Source organism: Setaria italica, chromosome III, assembly GCF_000263155.2.
Source record: "Setaria italica strain Yugu1 chromosome III, Setaria_italica_v2.0, whole genome shotgun sequence".
NCBI classification, from domain to species: Eukaryota; Viridiplantae; Streptophyta; class Magnoliopsida; order Poales; family Poaceae; genus Setaria; species Setaria italica.
In genome coordinates, this window is record NC_028452.1 from 39,326,735 (window position 1) to 39,349,853 (window position 23,119).

General features: G+C 46.2%; 2 protein-coding genes across 2 annotated transcripts in view; both read right to left on the reverse strand.

Moving 5' to 3' along the window:
• Positions 1-14,771: 14,771 nt before the first annotated feature.
• Positions 14,772-18,499, reverse strand: LOC101784557 (ABC transporter F family member 1). The gene is made up of 5 exons (XM_004962584.3): positions 18,172-18,499; positions 17,114-17,187; positions 16,809-17,019; positions 16,501-16,735; positions 14,772-16,062 (listed from the first exon to the last, which is right to left on the reverse strand). Exons 1-5 carry the CDS (start codon positions 18,385-18,387, stop codon positions 15,005-15,007), a joined length of 1,794 nt encoding a protein of 597 aa, XP_004962641.1. The 5' UTR covers positions 18,388-18,499; the 3' UTR covers positions 14,772-15,004.
• Positions 18,500-21,189: 2,690 nt separating this feature from the next.
• Positions 21,190-23,119, reverse strand: part of LOC101785354 (wall-associated receptor kinase 2-like) — a 17,185-nt gene continuing 15,255 nt past the window's right edge. The window contains exon 3 of the mRNA XM_004962586.3: positions 21,190-22,439. Coding sequence (XP_004962643.1) covers positions 21,418-22,439 — 1,022 coding nt within the window. The 3' untranslated portion in view covers positions 21,190-21,417. The remainder of the gene's footprint in view (positions 22,440-23,119) is intronic.

Below are 23,119 nucleotides of genomic sequence, written 5' to 3' on the forward strand. Positions count from 1 at the left end.
GACAGCTTTCCTGAATGGAAACCTAGCTGAGGACATGTATATGATACAGCCTGAGAGTTTTGTCGATCCGAAAAATGCTAGAAAGGTATGCAAGCTTCAAAGATTCATTTATGGATTGAAGCAAGCATTTAGGAGTTGGAACATTCGTTTTGATGAAGTGGTCAAAGGGTTTGACTTCACCAAGAACGAGGAAGAGTCTTGTGTTTACAAGAAGGTTAGTGGGAGCTCTGTAGTATTTCTAATCTTATATGTAGATGACATATTGCTGATTGGAAATAACATTCCTATGCTTGAGTCTGTAAAGACTTCACTGAAAAATAGTTTTTTGATGAAGGACTTAGGGGAAGCGGCATATATTCTGGGCATTAAGATCTATAGAGATAGATCGAGAAGGCTTATAGGATTAAGTCAAGATACTTACATTGACAAAGTGTTGAAGCGGTTCAGCATGGAAGAGGCAAAGAAAGGGTTCTTGCCTATGTCACATGGCATACATCTCAGTAAGACTCAGTGTCCTTCGACTGCTGATGAGCGGGATCGCATGAGTAGAGTGCCATATGCCTCGGCAATTGGATCTATCATGTATGCAATGATAAGTACTCGCCCAGATGTTTCATATGCGCTAAGTATGACAAGAAGACACCAGTCTGATCCAGGTGAGAGTCACTGGACAGCGGTGAAAAACATTCTTAAGTACTTGAGAAGGACTAAAGATATGTTCCTCGTCTATGGAGGTGAGGAGGAGCTCGTTGTAACAGGTTACATCGATGCTAGTTTCCAAACCGACAGAGATGATTCAAAGTCACAATCAGGATTTGTGTTCACGCTAAATGGTGGTGCTATTAGTTGGAAGAGTTCCAAGCAGGAGACGGTGGCCGATTCTACGATAGAAGCCGAGTACATCGCGGCTTCGGAAGCCGCAAAGGAGGATGTTTGGATAAGGAATTTCCTCATTGAGCTTGGTGTGTTCCCGAATGCGTCTAGCCCATTGAATCTCTACTGTGATAACAATGGGGCAATTGCGCAAGCAAAGGAGCCAAGGAACCACCAGAAGAACAAACACGTAATGTGACGATTTCACCTCATTCGAGACTTCGTTAACCGGGGTGAGATCAAGATATGCAAAATACACACGAATCTGAACATTTCTGATCCATTGAAACTCTTTACTTGTATGGTTATTCTAAAGTTATCCCTAGTCGGAGTTCATGTGAGGACACACATGAATATTAGACTAGCACATGTATTAGTTGATGACTATGTTTCACAAGTCATGGACATGGAGATGTTGAACTAATAATGTGGGCACATGTGGAGACATGTGCTAGGACTGACCCAACACGAGAAGTAGTTCTCTCTTTAAACAACATATACACTTTGTCCTTAGACCTGAGATTGTCGCATGTATTCAAGATGTGGATCGACCTACTTAGGGGCTATCAAACGCTACACCGTAACAGGGTAGTTATAAAGGTAGCTTTCGGGTTTGTCAAGAAGCATGCTGTGAGACATGGTCAATTAAGATGGGATTTGCCCCTCTCTGATTGAGAGTGATATCTCTGGGCCCCTCGAGTGATCGGATTCGAAAATGCATGGCCATGCTACGTACGGTTAAGAGTTGACCTACAAAGGGATTCCGAATCACAGGATCGAGAAAGAGCGGTCGGCTTGAAGCTAGACCAAATATCGTGAGGCAAAGGGAATAGCATATATATAATGTTGTGATGGTTCATCTGATATGATCTTCGTGTGCATATAGGAGTTGGCACGTCTTGCTAGAGGCCGCTACCGACTATTGGGCCGAGTAGGAGTACTCGGGCCATGTCTATATGTATCCGAACCCATAGGGTCACACACTTAAGGGGCTAGAAGCCCAATTCGGATGTGATTCGAGTTGGATTAGGTTTAGAAGTACTAATGGGCCTCGGACCCAGAGGCCCATTAGGAACCTCTATAAATAGAGGGGTGGGGGCGCCCTAGGGTTGACACCTTTTGGCAAAACACATCTGCCGCGCCTCTCACGCCCTCGCCTGTTGCAACTCACGGATCTAGCAGTCTTGGACGAGCCGCCGCCGAGCCACGACGAGCCGCCGACGAGCCACGACGAGCTGACGACGAGCCGCGGCACGAGGGCGATCTTGCTGCACGTGGACGAGCTGCTGAGGAGCTGCTGGACGTCGACGTGATCGACTACGTACGACTACGTTGATCAACTTCGCTGCATCGACGCGAATCTACATCTTCCGCACCAGTAGTGCGTCGAGTGGTAATCCCGTGATCCTTATACGACAGTTTTCCTTGTTTACGTGGTAGAATTTTTTTTTATTTGTGCTAGTGTAGCCTACCTCGTATCCCAACAACTACTTCCTTCTTGTTCCCTTGCCCAAGCTGTTCCTAACGCTTAGGGGCTGTCCGACCTGTTCAACAGACCACTCGCTTTCAAGGTCGGGGGCTTCCCCCCGTCGCCGATCTCTGGGTCTCTCATCCTCCTCCTCCTCCTCTCAAGGCAACACGACTAACTCGTGTGGTTGGTGTCCTAGCTTGCGAAACCTAGACAACCTTGCATTCATCCCTTCTACAAGCTCGAGATCCGTTCTCAATAGAATGCTGGTCAGGCAAGGCTAGGCGCTTAGTGGCTACAGGCCTCAGTTACACGTTGTCCTGTCGTATACTCCAAGGGAGGGGTGGAGCCCCCTTTTTTTCCGCATGTGTTAAGTCAATTACATCACATGTCTTATCATACAGTTTGATACACCACAATTTTCATGTTACAGGTCCAGCTCATTAACAATGTTTTTCGCTACATCATTAAACTGGTCGGCCAGTTCTGGAAGCTTCTCTGCGTTGAAGTCGGCAGCGACCCCTGCACCAGCACGCTCCAAGGGATCTGCAAGAAATGTGTCTTCAACATGGCCAAGACGTTCTTGATGCACTCCACCGCGGTGTCCTTCAGCCGACCAGACGTGGCCCTGAGATGATTGAGAATTGGCGTTGGCACGGCCGGGTCGGACTCTGGTTGGACCATGTCCATCACATAGCCAGCCATCTTGCACAGATCTTCCAGCTCCACCTCCAACCCTACAATCATCGATTCGTCATGCTGAAGACTTTCCAGTGTACCTTCTAAGCAGCGGTTAGTCTCTTTGCGCAAGCTAGCCTCATAGGCCAGCTTCTACGACATAGCACGCTCACGATGAACCGCCACATCATGCTCCTGCTGAAGACGAGCATTTGAATCTTCGTAATCTTTGAGGTGTCGCTTAAGCCTTTGCTCCCTCGCCTCGGCATCTGCTCATTCAAACAAGCAAACATCAGTACCAAGACTTCAAGGACAACACCGAGTAGACAGGTGGGCACAACGTACCTTTCAAGTATGCAGCAAGAATCTGTTCCCGCAAGGCATGATCTAGGTCTTTCTACACAGCGTCCTTTTTGTCCTTCTTGAGGTCAGCCTCAAGTCGCTCTACCTTCAGGTGATATTGCTCAGCTCGTTGGATCGTGTCTGCCCTCTTATGAGCACGCGTGGCCAGACCCTACTTACATTCTAACCATCAGAACTCTGCAAAGAAACTGGATTTCAGATATAAGTTCTCCGGATTGGTCGGCACACTTACAAATAGCAACTTGGAAATCTCGCAGGATTACTACCGCAGCTTGGCAAGATCTTTTTTGTCCTACGCCGTGTCCTTAGCAAGGTCAACCCAGAGAAGTCCAAGGTATTATAATCATCTCTTCCATCCCCTGCGGACCTCTCCAGCAGTGGATCATGCTTGGGCAGCTCTTCCAGGGGAGGCTCGGCTCTGGCTCCCTCACCAAACACCTGCTCAGCCCTGGAGCCAACCATAGCAGCGTTTGTAGCAACTGCAGTATCTTTGACTACGCCTTGCTGTGGTGCTGGGCTTCGTACAACTTTTTCCCCAGCACGACTACCTTGATCACCCCTAACCTTCGGAGCCAAGCACTATTCAGCGACGTGGCCGCTCGCCCCTTTGGCTTGGAATGAGCAACCAGTCAGCTGCGTACCAGATTCATCATCTAGCACAACATTCCTGCATTGTCAGTGCAAGAAGCAATTTAAGCAACACAAGCAGCAAAACAACCACAAGAAGCAACATTCCTTCATTGTCTTTGCCTTCAACGTCTCCTTGATCCACTCCGTGTCGGCCACGGTCATCTTAAGGAGCTCGGACTTCTTCTTCTTGGCGGTCGGGCTCGGCGTGTCCGATTCTTCGTCTGCTTCACTAGCCGATCTAGCTGTGGAGGCTGCGCTCAGGACAGCCTTCTCTTTCTAACCAGCCATCTTTTTCCTCTTGCCACTCGGCTTTTGAGATTGGGAGGTTGGAAGCTTCTTCACGACCTGCCGTGTTCGGCATCCCACTGGCTCGGAGTCCTCGGCCGGGCCGACCTCTTTTAGCAATCTTTCATCCGACCTGATGGACGAGTCCGATTCCCAATCAAGGCCGGCAGGTGGCTCGTTGGACTCATTGGTTAGGCGGACCATGGATTGCTGCTCCTCCAGGAAGTGTTGCCAGGCAAAAGAATTCAAATTTGTCACTCTGTCAATCAACCAGAATAGTCAGAGACAACACAAAAGCACAATGGGAATGCCAAATCAATGCAGTTAAGTTCATACCGGGTCGGCCGACCTCTTGAGGGAATATGCTTTGGGGCAGCTCTTGTTCTTGATGATACCATCAAAAAACTCGCTTACCTGATTGGCGACTTCTTCCTTGGTCACCTTTCGCTGCACCTCCTGGGTCGGGTCTAGTGGCCCTGTATACTCATATGCCGAATGGACCTTGTTCTTGATCGTCTATGTCAATCTTCAATAGAAATTGATACTTACAGCTCCAGCTGTGAGTCCACGCGCCTTCAGGTCGGCAATCTTCTCTAGCAGCTGCTTCACTTGCACTTGCTCCTCCGAGGTTGGCTGGTTCGACCACTCGGGCATAGTATCTAGTGCGTATCCGGTACGTGGCAGGAGCTCAGGCTTCTGATTGGCTATTGTAAACCATTCCTTGTGCCAGCCCTTGTTGGATTCCTTCAACTGGAGGTTGAAGTATTCCTGCACTCTCTTCAGCCGTAGTGAAAATCCGCATCCCCCAATCACTCATGGCTTCCCCGTGGTCGATACAAGTTTCAATTGATATAGGTACTTCCATAGATTAAAATGGGGGGGGGGTATTCCGAGGTACGCCTTGCATAGATGAATAAAAACTGCGATATCAAGAACGGAGTTGGGATTCAAGTGTACCAGCTCAATCTTGTAGTAGTGCAGCAACCCATGGAAGAAGTCCCCACAAGGGATCCCAAATCCACGCTCAAAGAATGATGTGAAGACCATTGTCTCCATCTTGTCCTGGCTGGGGAAGTCTTGCCCGGCGGTCGCCTTCCAGTCGAGCAGCAACTTGGGCCCGAGGAGGCCTCGGTCGACGAGCGCTTGGATGCGCTCCTCCATTATCACAGATTTCATCCAGTATGTGGATGGATCCGGAGCATTCCCCACTACCATTTCTTTGGTTTCTACTCCCTGAGATTTGGATCTAATAACCGCGAGGCTCTTGGTTCGCATACGGCAGCGCGGCGGCTCGGGTGGCGGCGGCGAAATGCGCGCGAGCATATTGGAAAGCGTGGTAGCACGACCTAGGGTTCACGGATGCGGTGGTGATGTGCTCGGATGGGTTACTGGAAATGAAAATGGATCTGCGCCCCTTGGGCTTTTGAAGGATGTGACGGCGTAACCCTAGCGACAGAATCTGCGGGTTTTCCATTATTGCGACGCATGCGTTGGACGTAATCCGTGGGTTTTCCGTTATGTTTTTCACAGGGGCTAGGCGCCTACTTCAGGTCGGCGTGCCTCCATGGCTCCACCAGTCCTCGCGCTCACGCTCAGGGGTTGGGCACCTACTTTAGGTCGGCATGCCTCTGTGGCTCCGCCAGTCCTTGTGCTTGGGCACTAGGACCTGTTGATGCCGGTTTTTGACACGTGTCAGGGTCGGTGTCAAAAGGAAAAGAAAGTGGCTGATGCGTCTAAACAAGAAGCCATGGCTAAAGGAATCGGCTGATAAAGTTACAGTGGTTCGGCCAATCGGCCAATGAGATTGACAGGGTCCGGCCGATGAGAAACCAAGATAGCTCGGCCGACACGTTGATATGGGCCTGAATGGGCCAAGGCGGTAACGAGACGAAGATACGGTTGGCCCCTAGAGGCTTGGATGGTGTCTGACTCCAGTGCGAGTCGTATTTGTGTGTAAATATTTGTTACTTTGAATAAGAAATAGATTATTGAGTCGTAGTTGACTAGGAAATGTGTTGTAACAGGGTATCAATAGGTGCCTCATGAGGCTGGCAAAAGGAGACATTGAAATCAATACAAATCTACTTTTTTCACGCAACTTTACTTTCAAATCGGCAACTTCGCCAAGCTCTTTTCCTTTTCACGAGTTCGTGCAAGTTGGCAGGGCTGCATCAGCTTGATCTCAGGACAATTTGTAAGTTCCACGTTTTGAGTAACATCTAAGCTTTGACTTTGGGTGCATCGCTGTCGTCTCGTTTAGATTTATTCACCAGTTATTGATATTTGATAGAATTATAGGTTTTGCCTGTTATTTTAGCTTTTATCACCAGTTATTCAGCTTGAGGCACGAACTATTGGCCATATCAATACGTTACTTGTTGTCATACAGCTGATTAGATCTGTTTCAAGTGTTGTCTCTGTAGCATTGTTTAGGTTGCTCTAGCAGTCCCCTTTACATTTGCTACGTGATTATCGGCTGCTTCATAGCCGGTCATCCTTGCATTATATCGGCCAATCCGCCGATACATTCTTTAGAGCAGATCGGAACTCCAGCCGATCGGATCTCTGGAATCTGACATCTATTCATCCTTGTCAATCAACAGGTCAGATTGACTGGCACGCCGCGTGAACCGCACCAGGGTGATAACCCGAACAGGAGTTAAGCAGATTCTCCTGGGTCGTGTGCTCGACGCAAGAATCGGGTCTGCCATCCAATTTTTGTGCCAACAAGACCTGCTTCTGGGATCAGTTTTTTCTTCCTTTTTGACCATTGGACCGATTATACTAATCGCTTCAATGCTCGGGGGCTACTCCATATGGTGTGCGTCTTGTGACGCCCTCCATTGTCCTTCGCTTGGACTTACTGGATGTCCATCATCCATCAACTCGGCACTCAACCTCACTCTGCGTGTATGGCTCTACGGTCGCTCAGATTTTCTTATTTTTTGAGCACTGTCTCTCCATCACTATGATGCCATCGCAGCTTCAGCTGACCATATTCCAAGCTTCACTGTGATGACCACATGTTCCTGTTTGCCTATACATCGCTCAGGGGATTGAGGGATATGGGAACCCCACGGATTCCCACCGACCAGGATCCAAATTGTATGGTGAAGTTGGGTTCGTGGGGTTTCTCAGCCGGTAGAAGGTTGAGTTCCTTCTTAATTGAAATATCCGGAGGCGTTGTTTCCCGACAGGACAAGTTTGTATGAATTAAGTATAAAAATGGATTTTCAAGAATTGGCAATTCTAAGTACAATTTTTGGCCACTCATGGAAGTGATAAGGATGCACACACTTCAGCTATGACTTTCTATACGAGACTAGGCTATTAATCACCAGATTGACAAAGTAATTAAAGCTGCATCATCATATTATCAATAGTCATATCATCTGCCATAAACAAATTGTCAAACTGATGAGTCATAAATATGAATATATGATGCAACACTTTTGGTTTGATGGCTACTTTGGCAGCGAGTACAACCACATCTCCCTAACCAATTCAAATCCCTGTCAGTTCTTTTTTTTCCTTTTCTAAATTTTGGAGACCAAACTCAGGTAGGTAGGGATACCATGATAAAAATATGGAGAAAAACAAAAGGACTTAGCCAGGATCAAACCCAGAAGCCGGAATGGTGTGTTAAAAATTAGTGTTATTAACCAATTGGGGTAGGGTTATTATGCGTTGCTAGTTCCTCTAAACCTAATTAATCTCCTTTAAAAGTTAAAACTGCAGGTTTTCTCTAGGATTAGAAACTTAATTTTCACAGAATTCACAATTATTTTTTAGAAATCAGGGGGGCACGAGAGTCCCCACCTAAATATATTTACCACTGATTCTGGCAAGCCGGTAATGGAGGGTGCATGGCACCAATACAAGTGTGACCTTGACAGGTCTCAAGAGTACACAAGAGTGGGAGAGAAGAGATTACATAAAAGAAAATAAGAATCCCAGAACCGCTACTCCTATGACATGAGCATGCCGTTGTTCACTAGCCAATGGCACCACTGAGTGGCTGAACTCCAACGGTTTCCATTCCACGGGCGACTGTAAAGTATTGTCAAGTTCGACAGACGACAGTCAAATGACTGTGAAGCATTGAATTGAGTTCAACAAATGACAATCCTGATTACATCATCTTTGGGGGAACTTATCCGGGATCCAATCAACACCTGCCAATGTCCATTAAAGGGAGGAAGCCTCAAAGGAGGAATGACCGACGAAAGGAGAACGAGGAGATCCAAGAGAAGGGATCATGGTCTCCCTAACCTGGCATTTGATGAGACAATGCAATCAAGGATCCTGGATGTAGGCAGAGCAAAGACACCAGCGGCAACCACAGGCCAACTAACAACTTGTGCTAACATCAAGGGAGGAGGGAGCTCGAGCACCAATGGCAGGCTTGAACTGCCTACAGGTTAAATGGCATCCAATGTGAGGGGATCTCTAAAGACGATGCTTTTAAGAAGGGAACGACATCCCAAGATGCCACTATCGCTCATCCGTAAACTCAATTTAGGGCCTGTTTGGTTTGAGGTGGCTAAAGTTAACTTTAGCCCCTTTTAGCCCCTAAAATGTCAAACACTCTTGCTTATTGGAGCTAAACTTTAGCCCCTAAAGTTTAGCCCATAAGCCATCAAAGGGTTGCTTATGGGGGCTAAAAGGTGCACTTTACACCACCTGCCCTCATTCAATGACTGTCTTGTTGCCCCTCTCTCTTCCCCCCGTTCTCCTTCCCCACATCTGCACGGCCCGTGCGCCTTTCCCCTCTGCCTTAGCTCCTGCGCCATCCCACCACCACACGCAGCTCACCCATCCTGCCGCCCCCTGCTCATCCCCACCGGCAGACACCTCTCCTCCCCCCCACGGATCCACGCCGCCGCACGCCCCCCTCCCGGATCCACCACCCCCTGTTCAATCCCCATCCGCCACCCCTTGCTCCAACCGCTGCCGCCCTATATTCGCCACCCCTTGCTCCATCCGCCGGCGCTGTCCTCGGATCCGGCCAACCCCTGTTCAATCCCCATCCACCACCTCCTGCTCCATCCGCCACCCCGTGTCCATGGACGGCTACCATGATTGGTTTTCGCAGGGGGCTTCATCCTCGGCGGCTCCGTCCTTCCCTTATCCCACTGTCATCCCCAACCTCAACAAGTTGGAGCTCCTGTCCCAATTCCCATCGCATGCACCAGCGGCTCCAAGTGTCTCGGTTGGGAGGGTTCGCATGGAGAACCTTGATCTAAACTCCCAGGATGAGGCATTCCCCTTCATCGATGAGTACTCGGGATTACTGGATCGTGGAAGATGGCGTGGCGATGGTGGTAGACTCGGCTCATTTCAACCTCCCCGATCGAGCAATGGTGGTGTTTAGATCGGCTGGGGAAGGAGTGTCGCTACACGTGGTTCTCACCGTGGTTGCGGAAAAAGTGTGACTGCTTCACATTCGCCACCCGCAGGTTCAAATCCTCCCTTGATTGCTCATTATGTTGATGATGTGATTGATATGCATGGCAAGATACGTAGCAGTATGGTGTTGATGTGTTATCGTCAGTGATAGCTTTTCTGAATTCTAAACTGCAGAGCTGCTAGGTTAACCAGCTTGGTAGAGTGATCTTGCTATAGGGTGTCAAAATAAATGTTCAATTAGCTAGAATTGGTCTAGTATTCTCCATGAACCTTGTTGATGTGTTGCAGCATGTTGAATTTGTCGAGCTGGGTATATATGGAACAACTACTACTATGAAATAGCTAATGCTCTACAGTAAACTACAGGTGGAAGTCCTCCCCTCTGGCCACCAGTTCGTGGGAGGTTCTCTCCCGGCAGTGGCATGGGACATGGCGCATCCTCTACCGGTGCTACCGCCTTTCCATCGTTCACAAACACGTGGGGTGATGAAGAGCTGGATGATGAAGCTGAGGGCTCCAATCCTTTTGTAAGCATCCTGTGCTACTTTTTTTCCATGCTCATGTTAGCATAGTTTGTTAGGCTTGATGTTAGACTAGATGTGCAAGATGTTTCATGGTGGATTATTTATCTTCCCATTTTGTGTGTTAGAACAAGTATGACTAGGCTAGTTGGAGCAAAAAAAAACATTGGTCTTTTTTGTGAACTAGCTGTCGAGCAATTGCAGCTAGGGAATTGCCTAGGTGGGACCATGAGTACCAGAGGTTACAAGGAAATAGCACAAAAATTCAAAGAATAGACAAACCTCAACCATGAACTCAAACAATTCAGAAACGGATGGACACAATGCAAGAAACTATATGCTTTCTACAAATTCGCCATGCCACAATCAGGATTAGGTAAAAAACCTAATGGTGCAATCAGCTTCTAAGAAGTGGTGGGAAGAGAATAGTAAGGTACTGTTCTTTTTTCCAGGAAATTGCTGTTTTCCCATTTTTTGTGAAGTGCATAGGGTCTGATTACTATTTTTTGTATGCATTTCAGAGTGTAGGGTACAAGAAATTTGAGAAATTCATACCACACTATATTGATCACTTGCATGAGCTGTTCCACAATGTGATTGTTGATGGAACATCGTCCACCATAGCTTGAGGTGTCAATGAGGATGAGTATGCTGAGGATGAGGTGTATGCTGAGGGAGAGGAAGAGGGAAATGATGTAGATGCATGCCCGATGAGTAATAGCAGTCGAAAGAGGAGTTCCAACACAAAAGATACAACATCAAGCCCATCAAAGAAGGGTAAAAATCAATTTTTAAACATATTCAAGGGCCTCATAGACACCATGCAAGCTGGCAGCTTCGAAGATACAAACACCATGAGGGTTAAGATGGAGTTAAAGATGAAGCAAAAGGAAATGGAGATAGAACAAAATAGGAAGCAAAGGGAAATGGAGATGGTAGAAAAGAGGAAGCAAAAGGAAATGGAGATGGAAGAAAAGAGGAAGCAAAAGGAAATGGAGATGGAATACAGGAGGAAGGAAAAGGAAATGGAAATGGAAGAAAGATGGAAGATTCAAGAAAGAGAGGATTATGAGATACAACAAAGCCTCATGTTGGCACGGGAATGTGGAGCAACAGATGAGTCAGAAGAGATTTTCATGGCTACCGAGTTGTTTGCCACAAGATACAACCGAACCATTTTTGCCAACATAAAGACAAATGAAGCTAGGTTGAAATGGCTTCAAATTAAGTGTGCCAGGAACAAATGAAGCTACTGTACCTGATCATGAACAAATGAAGTACAAGTGGTTGCCTCGGCCCAAAATAATGTTTGATGTTTTGTATGAACCATTTCATGTTTGAAATATATGGTTTCATGTGTGAACCATTTCATGTTTCAAATATTTGATGTCCTGTATGAATCATTTCATGTTTGAAATATTTGGTGTCATGTGTGAACCATTTCATGTTTGAAATATTTGGTGTCATATGTGAACCATTTCATGTTTGAATTATTTGATGTCATGTATGAACTAAATGATGGCATGAAGTCTGATCAATTTTTATGTTTGTACAGATTCTGATGGCTCATTCTTCATCATCATCAAATTCTGATGATGACCGGCTTATCCAATGGCAAAGCAAAGTCAAATAATTATTGCTTGCATGGCAATTCATAATTTCATTAGAGAGAGTGCACTTGGTGATGTGAACTTTGAGAGGGCGGATCATGATGAAAGCTATGTCACACCTTCGGAAGCATTGTCGTCACAAGCAATTGCAGGTACTACCCAACACGGGATGAAGATTAGAACATGAAGCAATTTTGGGATTGGATAGCTGATGGATTGTTCAATAGGCTGTAGCTCTACTGTTTTGTAACAATGACATTTGTGGACTCTTGAACATTATTTGATTTGAATAAAAAAAGGGCTGCTAGCACCGTGGCTAGCCAAAATGAAATAGCGATGTTCAGGGATGAACTAGCGCCAGGAGGAACAAAGGGCGCCAGGAAACTAATGGCACCAGGAGCTAATGACGCCAGGAAAGCTAATGGCGCCTGGGAGGTTATGGCGCCAAGCGCTAGGAACTAGATGGCGGGAGGGACGCCTGGGAGCTAATGGCGCCAAGCGCCAGGAAATTGTGGCAGGAGGCAAAAAGCCTAGGATGAGGGAAAAAGGGAGGGGTAGCAATAATTAGGGGCAAATAGATCATTGTTCAATACAATAAATGTTGTTTAGCTCGTGGATCCAAATAGGTGGACTAAAGTTTAACCCCTAAAGTTTTAGTCACTAAAGCAACTTTTAGCCTCTAAAGTTTAGCAGGCCAAACCAAACAGGCCCTTAGGTTTTCACCAAGAAACCCAAGACAAGGGAGCACCAAGTTCTTCAACGACGCCTCCAAGGAAGATATAACGCGCCAGACACCATCGCACCGGCACCGACTTTGAGCCGGGCAGGACTTTCACCCAGAACCCACCATGATAGCTATGGACGGCTCGGACGAGCCACGATGGACCACGACCGCCGGCACCACACACGGCACGCCTAGCAGCTTGAGCCTATGGTGGCTCACACCAGCAGCTAGGCGCAGCGTGCCCTCCTACAGGGAGAGTTGGGCTGCAGTGCGAGCGCATCCAACCACACACTAGCGGCTGACCAGCGAGGTAGGAGTTGCCAAGCCTAGGCCGCTCCCGCCACCGCCGAGGGGAAGCCGAGCACAATAGCAGCCGGATTTGAGTCCCACCATGGATCCGGCCATGGCAGCCCCATCCCCTTGCCAATGGCTAGATCCGGGACCTGTGAGGCCAGATCCGGCCATGGTAGATTGCTCGGAGTGGGGATGAAAGGGTAGCTTGTGCTTGACTTCTTTGAATCTTGGAACGGAGGGGAGGAGTGGGAGGGAGAAGAAGAGCGAGAGGAAATGTGTCAGCGCCGCTTGGAGCCTCCGCTAGTCGCCACTGTCGCGCGCCACCATCGCCGGCCAGCCGGTGGTGGCAGCAGCGGCCGAGCTAGGATTGGGATCTAGGGCCCTTTTGCGGTGGGGGTGGGTGCGCCCTCGCATCACCTGAGGGAGATGACGCGAGAGCCTTTGGGTCGTCGGAATTCTTGAATTCAAAGGGAATACGTATGAATCCCTGGTGCTCGCGCAACGCATGCTGCGTCCGCGTAGTTAGCGTAGTCGTCTGTTTTAGGGTCTGTTTGGCTCCAGAGGCTACACATCGGGTGTTTGGATACTAATTAAGAGTATTAAATATAGATAAATTATAAAACTAATTGCACAGATGGAGGCTAATTCGCAGGACGAATCTATTAAGCCTAATTAGTCCATAATTTAACAATGTGGTGCTACAGTAACTATTTGCTAATTATGGATTAATTAGGCTTAATAGATTCGTCTCGTAAATTAGCCCAGAACCTCTGCAATTAATTTTATAATTAGCTTATGTTTAGTCCTTCTAATTAGCATCGGAACGATTCGATGTGATAAAGATTAAATATCCAAACAGCCGCTACTGTCGCGTCCCCCGGGTGCAACGCGATCGTTGTCATCGAGAAGGTTCTTTTCCCGCTGCTCACGCGGCACCCTTTCAGCGTCGTATGCGTGCGTCGGCGTCCCCGTTTGTGGCCGGCAGGGCAGAGCATCCTGCGCCCATCAATCTAGAACGCGTGGTTTTCCTCCGTTGCGCGTGGCATGCAGGTGGAGCTCGACATATGGCTAGGGGCTGTTTGGAGTATGACCCCCATCAAATCTTGATCTGCCGGAGGAAAATTCTAACATTACATTTGACTCAAGGCTAGAATTTTTCTAAACCAAGCTAATTTTGGTGTTTCCAGTTTCTTACCTCTCGAGTCTCGACAACCAAATGGGGACGCGTGGAATATGACGAGGCATATGTGTTTTTTTTTTCTTGCGAGGAATAAAGATAGTAGTGAATAACCTTGACATTATTGTTTTTATTAGTTACATCATTTGATCTATGTTTGAACTGCTAAATTTTCATGCGAGGAAATCATGTGCATGCACGTAACGTCCCGCTTTTAAACCTCATATAATTTAGTTACACTAAAACTAATCATTTTGAGTTTTCATATACTAGAGGTAGGTAGGGTTTTAATTTAAATTCCTGTTTCAAAAGTTGCATAACAACCTCACGTGGGACATTTGGCCATTTCAAATAGAAAGACAATTTCGAATATCCCAAGACTCATGGACATAAACAAAAAAGAAATAGCACTATAGCAAGCACCACAATTTGAGCTATGGGCACAGCGTTCACTGAAACCCACCAGCCAAAATCAGTATTCGGCGCAGGTATAATGCTAACACTCAAGCTATAGCAGTGGTTACGCTTGATGACCTAGAAATGCCACTTAAAAATCCTAACAGAATGAAATACTACTTTTGAAACAGCCATAGTGCCATTTCCGTAGAGAACATTTCATAAAGAGCGTTTGTAAGAATAATTTTGCAGCCACACCTTCAACCTTGTGCTCGTGCATTACCAGTGGTCTACTATAGGATCCACAAACTTGGAGAAATTCCAACACATAAACTCAACAAACTTACGATACACAAACCATTCCAAAAAATATATAGCATTTGAGGTACTATAAAATACTCATGTTCTGATGAAAGTCACAAGGAATCCGATACAATAACATAAACTCCGATAACTTGCTACTGGACAATAACATAAACTCTGGTAATTTGCTACTGGAAAACTGGGACTTCGTGATACAGAGTTAAAAAGCTCATGGTTGACTATAATTCTCCGAAGAGAAAAATAAAAGGCTTTCTAATCGGATAGACCAGCCTTGCTCTTCAAGTGTGCCTTGAAATCCATGATATCACCTTCCCACCTAGTCACTGCCTGGTTCTCACACACCCAGATCTCTTGAGCAACCTGGTTGATCAGCCGGAAGTCATGGCTCACCAGGACCAAACCACCATCCCACTCGTTCAGCGCCTCTGCCAGGGAGTCGATGGTCTCAATATCAAGATGGTTAGTAGGCTCATCAAGCAGCAGCAGTTGTGGCTGCCTGTAGGCCAGCCATGCAAAGATGACACGGCTCCTCTGCCCGTCGGAGAGATTCTTCATCGGCATCACCTGCGCCTTCCCTGACAGGCCAAACCTGCCGACTGCAGATCTCATCTTCTCTTCTTCAGTCCCAGGGTATTCCTTCATCATGTAAGCCAGAGCCGACATGTCCAGGTCCAGCTTCTCTGCAAGATGCTGATGGTACTGCGCAATGCGGAGGTGATTGTGGCGCCTCACCATGCCATCTAGTGGAACTAGATCACCAGTCATGAGCTTCAGAAGAGTGCTCTTCCCTGCCCCATTGGGACCAACCAATGCAATTCTAGAGTCAAGATCAACACCAAAGTCAAGACACTTGTATATGAGATTATCAGGTGTATATCCAAACTTGACTTCAACAAACTGCAGCACTGGTGGCGGAAGCTTGCCAACATCTGTAAAGCGGAACACAAGTACTTTGTCCCTAACAACCTTCTCAGTGAGACCACCACGCTCCATCTTTGCAAGAGTTTTCTCTTTGCTCTGTGCCTGACGTGCAAGCTTCGCAGAACCATGACCAAAGCGGGCAATGTACTCCTTCATTGATGCAATCTGTTCCTGCTCCCACTTGTACTGCTTCATTTGATTCTCTTCAAGCTCAGAGCGGGTTTGGACATATTGATCATAATTACCAGTGTATAACTTGAGCTTCTTGTTTTGCATATGGATGATGTTTGTGCACACTCCATTTAGAAAATCTTGAGAGTGTGATATGACAACAAGTATACGGTCAAAATTCTTTAGCATCTCTTCCAACCAGACACATGCCTCAAGATCTGCAAAAGAGTAGAGGTAAGTTCATGAGGCATTGACTGAAATTTTTTCTTGAACGACCTTTTTTGGAGATCCAAGGGACTTTATAATGTTTCATTGCAATAGAAACTGCTATGTTCCCCTACAAGTGGCTAGCACAGCCACAAAAGAACAAAATCACATGACTAGCCGAAACTTAATTTTGACAGGATACACAACAAATAAATAAATTTGGGAGGAATTACAGAAAACATTAGAGAAGTGCACAAGGTCTCTTATGTTAGAATGAATCCATCTACCAATGCTTGAAGTTGCCTGGCAACGCAAATGTGCATATATGATGCATGAAGTTCCGAGTTGTGTAAATAAAATTCAATGTTAGCAGGGTTCTGATTCACTATCCACCACACAAAGAATTTCTAATTCAATTTCCATTCATTTTAAGTTTTTCCAAGACTTACCAAGATGGTTTGTTGGCTCATCAAGCAAAAGGATTGTTGGATTCATGAACAGTGCCCTTGCCAAAGCAATTCTCATACGCCAACCACCAGAGAAATCTTTAGTTTTCTTTGCCTGCATCTGTTTGGAAAACCCCAAACCAAATAATATTTCAGCAGCCCGCTTTTCTGCAGTTGCGGCATCCATTGCATCTAGACGCTCATACACACGATCCAAAGCTTCACCACCACCATCATCCTAAATGTCAAAAGAGATCTTGGTTAGGATATATGCAGAAAGGTATGAACTATTCTGTATCTCAAGGGCTCACCTGCGCAGCCAAAATTTCAGCTTCCTTTTCCAACTGGACTCTTTCTTCATCACAACTAACAACAGCTTGTAGTGCAGACATATCTGAAGCCTCAATCTCATGGCTGAGATGGTATATGTCCATATGTTCAGGGATAGGAAGTTCTCTGCAGCCTATTGCTGTGAGAAGAGTAGATTTTCCACAGCCATTCAAGCCAAGCAACCCGTATCGCCTGATAATAACAGGTAAAAGCATCAGTGACATGCTCTAACAGCATGGCTCATCGTAACTGTGAATGAGAACAAATGATTGAAATGTGTTTATACCTCCCATAGTTGAGCTCCAACTCAGAATCCACAATAAGGTCATGCCCATGGAATGTTAATGAAAGAGACTCTATCTGCAACATTCAAACCATATATTCAGCAAATAGGAAATCACTAATCAGTGAGCAGAATTTTAAATGAATTGACCAATAGGAAATGCCGCAGACAAATATTTAAACAAAAGAGTTTCACTTAAATGAAGATAAAGGGCACTTTCACCACCTTATATTATAGCACAAGACACATGTCACATGAAAGAAGCCACTAATCTGTGTCCTGTTATTGCTATCTACATCCTAGCCGAACTTTGAAATTTATATGGAACAAACGCTCATGACAGTCCAGTAAAACCTATATACACCTAACGAAGTAACTAATTGATCATTGTACCTGCACATCCATTCCTTAAGTGAGCACAGTATAGAACGGCAATGATCAATGGTCATGCTAGAGACTCCAAGCAGAAGTTGGAGCAAAACCAGAAAAAAACAATACAAGATATATATAAGCAGCAGATCACTCCCTTCTCCTAAAAGAGAAGTGGCCAGCATAAACACAATAGGGGAGCGGGAGCCTACTCTGTTTATCCAATAAGCATCTCCAATGATATAGGAAACCCTACTGAAGGCCTTGTTGATTTCACTTTATTTACCTATCCTTGCTAACTAAAACGAACTTCCATTTTTTTATTCACAACCCCTGAAAACTTTTCCCAATCACCATATTCGCGGATTCATATATCAAACAAAACGAATAATATTCTAATCAAACGAAGCCAAAGACTAGTGACAGGCCGTTGCATATATCAACACCACTCCAGCAGACAGATCGGTTTACCATGGAACCAAACAGGGCATAATGGATCTCCGGAAATCGATCGAAGCCGTTAGCGATTTCAACCCGCCCAATCCCAACCAAGCATGCGGCGGAACGAACAAGAAAAAAAATTAAGCGCCAGGTGTTCCCGTGTCTAGGGTTAGCTCAAAGGGGATTAGATTCGGACCGCGAATCACGAAAGAACAAGAGGGAAGAGGGTTCGGTCGGAAGGGGACGCTCACGTGGATATCGCGGGAGAGCGGGTGGGACGCGAGGACCCCGGTGCAGGTGCGGTCGGAGAGCTTGAGCGCCGCGACGCCGTTCGCCGCCTTCTCCGCGGCCGCGGCCGCGGAGGAAGAAGACGAGGACGAGGACGCCGCCGCTGCCTTGCCTCCCCTCTTGGCGGCCGCGGCGGCCTTCTTCTGGGCGGCCTTCTTCTTGCTGGCCTCCGAAACCATGGCGGCGCCGATCCGGGAGACGGGGAGCTGGGGGTGCTTGGGGTTGGGGAGGCTGTGTGGCGGCGGCGATCGGGAGGTGAGGGGTAGGAGAAGGGGAACTCAAGTGCTCAACTCCGACCCGCCTCTGGCGGCTGGCCGCGTACTAATACTAGCCCCTAGTGGAGGAGATGGGCTCGCTGGGTTTAGTGGGCTTGGAATGTAGGTTTCTCTTCTCCTGTGGGCTGGGCTGAATGGGCTTATTGCTTTTCTGCTCATCCCGTTTCAACGCAATACGACGAGTTGATGAGTTCAGCTTTACCCTAGGTCACGATCATCCTTTGGCCTCCACAAGACCACAACGGTCACGGTCAGCATCAAGATTCGTGAAAGGGACAGCGGACGGCTGACATGAGGCCCCGTGTGCGACAGTGCGGCATCGGTCGTGAGCGAACGCCTGGCGGCAGGGTGGTGCCATAGTGATCTGTCGGAGGTTTTTTGTTATTGATTTCAAAACATAAAATGTGTTTTCCTCTGGAGAACCGTTTGAATCATTATTTATTATTGTTACAGGAACAAAACAGGACCCCATATGATATTTTAATTTCAAAAATTCAAAAATTGAGTATTTTATTTCAGTATTTTCACATAATTATAGAACTAGTTTTTTCAACTTTAGCATTAGTTTTTGTAAATGTTTAACACCCTTCAATATGCTGTAGGCAAGGCGGGGCTGCCGCCATAGCTAATGGCAAACGAGCACCAGTAAGGCAGTAACCCTCCACCGTTACAAGGGTTTCACAAGAATTAGAGAAACAAAAATGGAAAACGAACTTTGGCTAACTCTCCAGACCTCTATGCGGATGTGGACGTGGTTGGTCTGTTGGGTAGAGCTCCATCTGATTCTGATTCTCTATAGGAGCTTATTCTATGAGAGAAGTGATTGTGTGGCTGAATGTGATTCTCTTACGTTCTCCAGCATAAACTTTTAAAATCAGGATGAAGAATCATTTCATAGAATCAGAAGAAGCTACTTTTTTCATCTCCTAACCTCTTAGTTCATTTCAGAGAATCACTTCACAGAATCAACAGAGAATCATTTCTCTCCATAAAACTGTTTGACAGAGCTACTGATGGTTCAGTATAGAATCAGTTCTGAGAGCTCTACCGAACGCACCCTAATATCGGCGACGTCCTCCCCCGGCTGGGCCTTAGGTTGTACAGCGCTAATTTCTGACGCCCGATGGACGAGATGACTACTCATTCACCCGAACTACCTTCCCTCACAGGAATGAACAGAACCACAGCTTGGAACCTTGGAGGAAGGCAAAGCTATGCCCGGCCCTATGCAGCTTCTTAAATTTGCAGAAGGGCTACGAAGATTAGTATGTATGTTAGCAAACTTTTACGAAGAGATGAAGGGACAACAGAGCAAGGAATGAACTGGTACTTTGTAAACTGCCACGGCATATTAGTATTATGTTATTGCCTAAGAGAAAAAGAGAAAGGAAGTACGAAAGAAACATAAATATTCAAGCAAGGAACTAAACTAATAATAGAAGTCCGGCCGCAGCTGTCTAATGATCAAGAGTGTATTAGGCCATTTATATGCACTGTACGAACACTACTGGAGATTCGACATTTAGTACTGGTCATTAACCCCGCACCTGACCTGTATGGCTTGTTCGGTACTAAATGACACACCATTTAGTACCGGTTAAAAATGCTGGTACTAAATGCGCCATTTAGTATCGGTCGGTGTTACTGACCGGTACTAAACGTCTTTATGTTCAAAAATAAAGAAAAAATTGACGAATAGACGGGAGGTCCATGCACACGCGAGTCACAAGTCACGTGAATTTCACTCGTAATATGCATGTGCGCGATCCATGGGATTCGATCCCACGATCTCAAACCTCGTGCGAACCTTCCTTACCATCTCACGTACACCACACATGTAATTGAGGTAAATATACTTTTCTTTTGAAGTAACCCGTGGAGAGGCCTTTAGTACCGGTCAATAACACCACCCGATACTAAATGGTTGGTGTTACTGACTGGTACTAAATGATACTTCACGGGGTGCTGGTGTTATTGCCCTGTACTAAAAGGCCTTTGAGGACCAAAAATTTCTACCCGGTACTAATTTCGCGCGTTAGTACCGGACGAAAAGTCATCCGTTACTAACATGAAGGACGAATGCTCATATTTCTAGTAGTGGAAGAAAAATGAGAGAAGGCTAGAGTGGATTTGATAACCTCTACTTCCTTTGTCTCGCAAATAGTGTCTTTTTACCTCCTAGTAAACCTCATCTAATTAAAGCAACACTCACACCAATAAAAAATGTATATGGAGAGGCGTGTGGAACCAATCAAATGATGAATTGATGTTATTTCTCTGGTTCAAATGCACATGCATTTATTTAGGATCCAGAAAACTAAAAGGACAGCATGATTTTCAATCACAATTAGTAGTTATTAGGTGTAACATGGATATTTCTCACCACTAATATTATGTCTAAAATTTCTAAAAGGACACTCTCCATAGAAACTATTCGTTTAGAAAATTTTAGACAAGATAGTAGCAATGCAAAAATTCCAAAGTACCCCTAATAACTCTTCTTAATCGGATGGATTACCGAGTATAATTAATCATGCATGCATGCTTGCAGTAATTGTCAGACCTATTAGCCTTCCTTATTTAGTGAGTCTGGTTTGAGCATCAATGATGGGAGTAAATGATCGATTCGTTAACTGAACTAGAAGGTATTATGAGGACCTTTGTTGGATTATCTGAAACTTATATGTACACTATTTGTGGGATAAGTTTTGAAGGCTAAACAAACAATATTTATTTATAGTAGGGAGGGAGTAATCAATAATGGCACATTACCATTTACATCCATAACTATCAAGCTGCGAGAAATTAAAACCAAATTATTGCATATCTTGACAATACCAAAGATACAACCCAAACAGGGATTTGGTAGTGTTCCACATGTACCAAAGTGCTAAAAGTCCAACACTAATTGCTTGACGTCGAGGTGAACCTTTGTCATTGTTTTCCCCAGGAATCTTTGAGCATCACAAGCGCACTTGCTACACTCACCATAGCTGGTCGCTCTTCAACCTTTTCTTCCAAACACTCCATTGCTAGTCTGCCAATTTCGTCGAGGATAGGAATATCTTCTTCTGTTGCAATATCCTTATCAAACAGCACCCTTCCACTCTTATCTTGCTCATAAACTCTTTTAAACTGCTTAACGAGGCTACTTTCACCGTATCCAACGGGCTTTCTAGAAATTAGCTCCAACAGAACAACCCCGAAGCTATACACATCACTTTTTGGAGTTAGCCGCCCTGTCTCTTTGTACACTGGATCCATGTAAGGCAAGCACCCTATGACATTCATGGTATAATCTTTACCCGCCATAAAAATCTTTGATAACCCAAAATCTGATATTTTTGGAATGAGCCCACGATCCAGGAGTATGTTGCCTGGTTTGACATCGGCATGCTGAATGCCATTTTCTGTGTATGAGTGCATGTATGCTAAACCTTGACCAGACCCAATTGCAATGTCCAAACGCGATCTTAGTGTTAGTGGCTCAAGTTGCTGATTTTCTTTGCCGTGGAGAATGTCTTCGAGGCTTCCTTTAGCAGCATACTCGTACACCAGCAATGGAACATCGACGCGCAAGCAACAACCCAAGAGCCTGAGAATGTTTCTGTGCATCATCCTAGATTGGATCCCTACTTCCCTCACAAATTCATCCCGTGTATATTCAGTTACCTTAATTGAGGCTTTAACCGCAACCTCTGTCTTGTCGGGAAGAATCCCTTTATGAACTTTGCCAAAGCCTCCATGACCAAGAGGACTTGAGTAGTCGTCAGTTATTTTGTCAAGTTCCTCCTTTGTGAAAAGCGTTAGAGTTTTAACGTTTTGAAGTTCCTCGCTTCCATTTTTTCTTTCAAGTGCTTCCAGTTCTCTCTTCTTTGCTTTCAGCTCTTTATGCTTCGACGTCAACCATGTGGCAAGTAGAACAACAACTGTGCTAAAAATACCCACAGTGACACCTGCATGCAAGTATACAAAAATGGTCTCGTCATCATTTTCTTTTGGATAATTGTATTTTGGATACAATTTGTAACAGATGGAGTATGTATTTAGTCAAATGGAATTATGAAACCACACATCTTTCCGGTGTCACTACTAGGGAAATAGCCTTCAGTACCGGTTAGGTACCTCCTAGTACTGGTTTTGCAACCGGTACTACTAGTTCGGTACTATTCCTTTAGTACCGGTTGAAATAACCGGTACTAAAGGGGTATTAAAAAATTAAAAAAAAATCCTCACCCGGCGTCCCCCCGTCCCGCCTCCCCCTCTCGCCGAACTCCCCTAGCCCGGCCCCCGCCGGCCTTCCCCCGCCGCCACCCTCCCCCCGGCCCCTCATCCCGCCGGCTGCCGGCAAGCCTACATCCCGCTGCCCCCAGCCCCGCATCCTGCCACCGCTGGCTCGCATCCCGCTGCCGCCGGCCCGCATCCTATCGTCGCCGCTCCATCCGCCGGTTCTCGTCGCCGCATCCCGCCACCCCCGGCCTCGTATCCCGCCGGCCACTCCGTGCCCCGATGGCTGCCGCCGCCGCTCCTCGCCTTAGGCACGAGGTGAGGGGTGAGTGGAGGGGGAAGGAGAGGGGAGGTTGAGGAGGGAGGGAGGGGGACGGTGGAGGGGGAAGGAGGGGCCGAGTCGGCACCA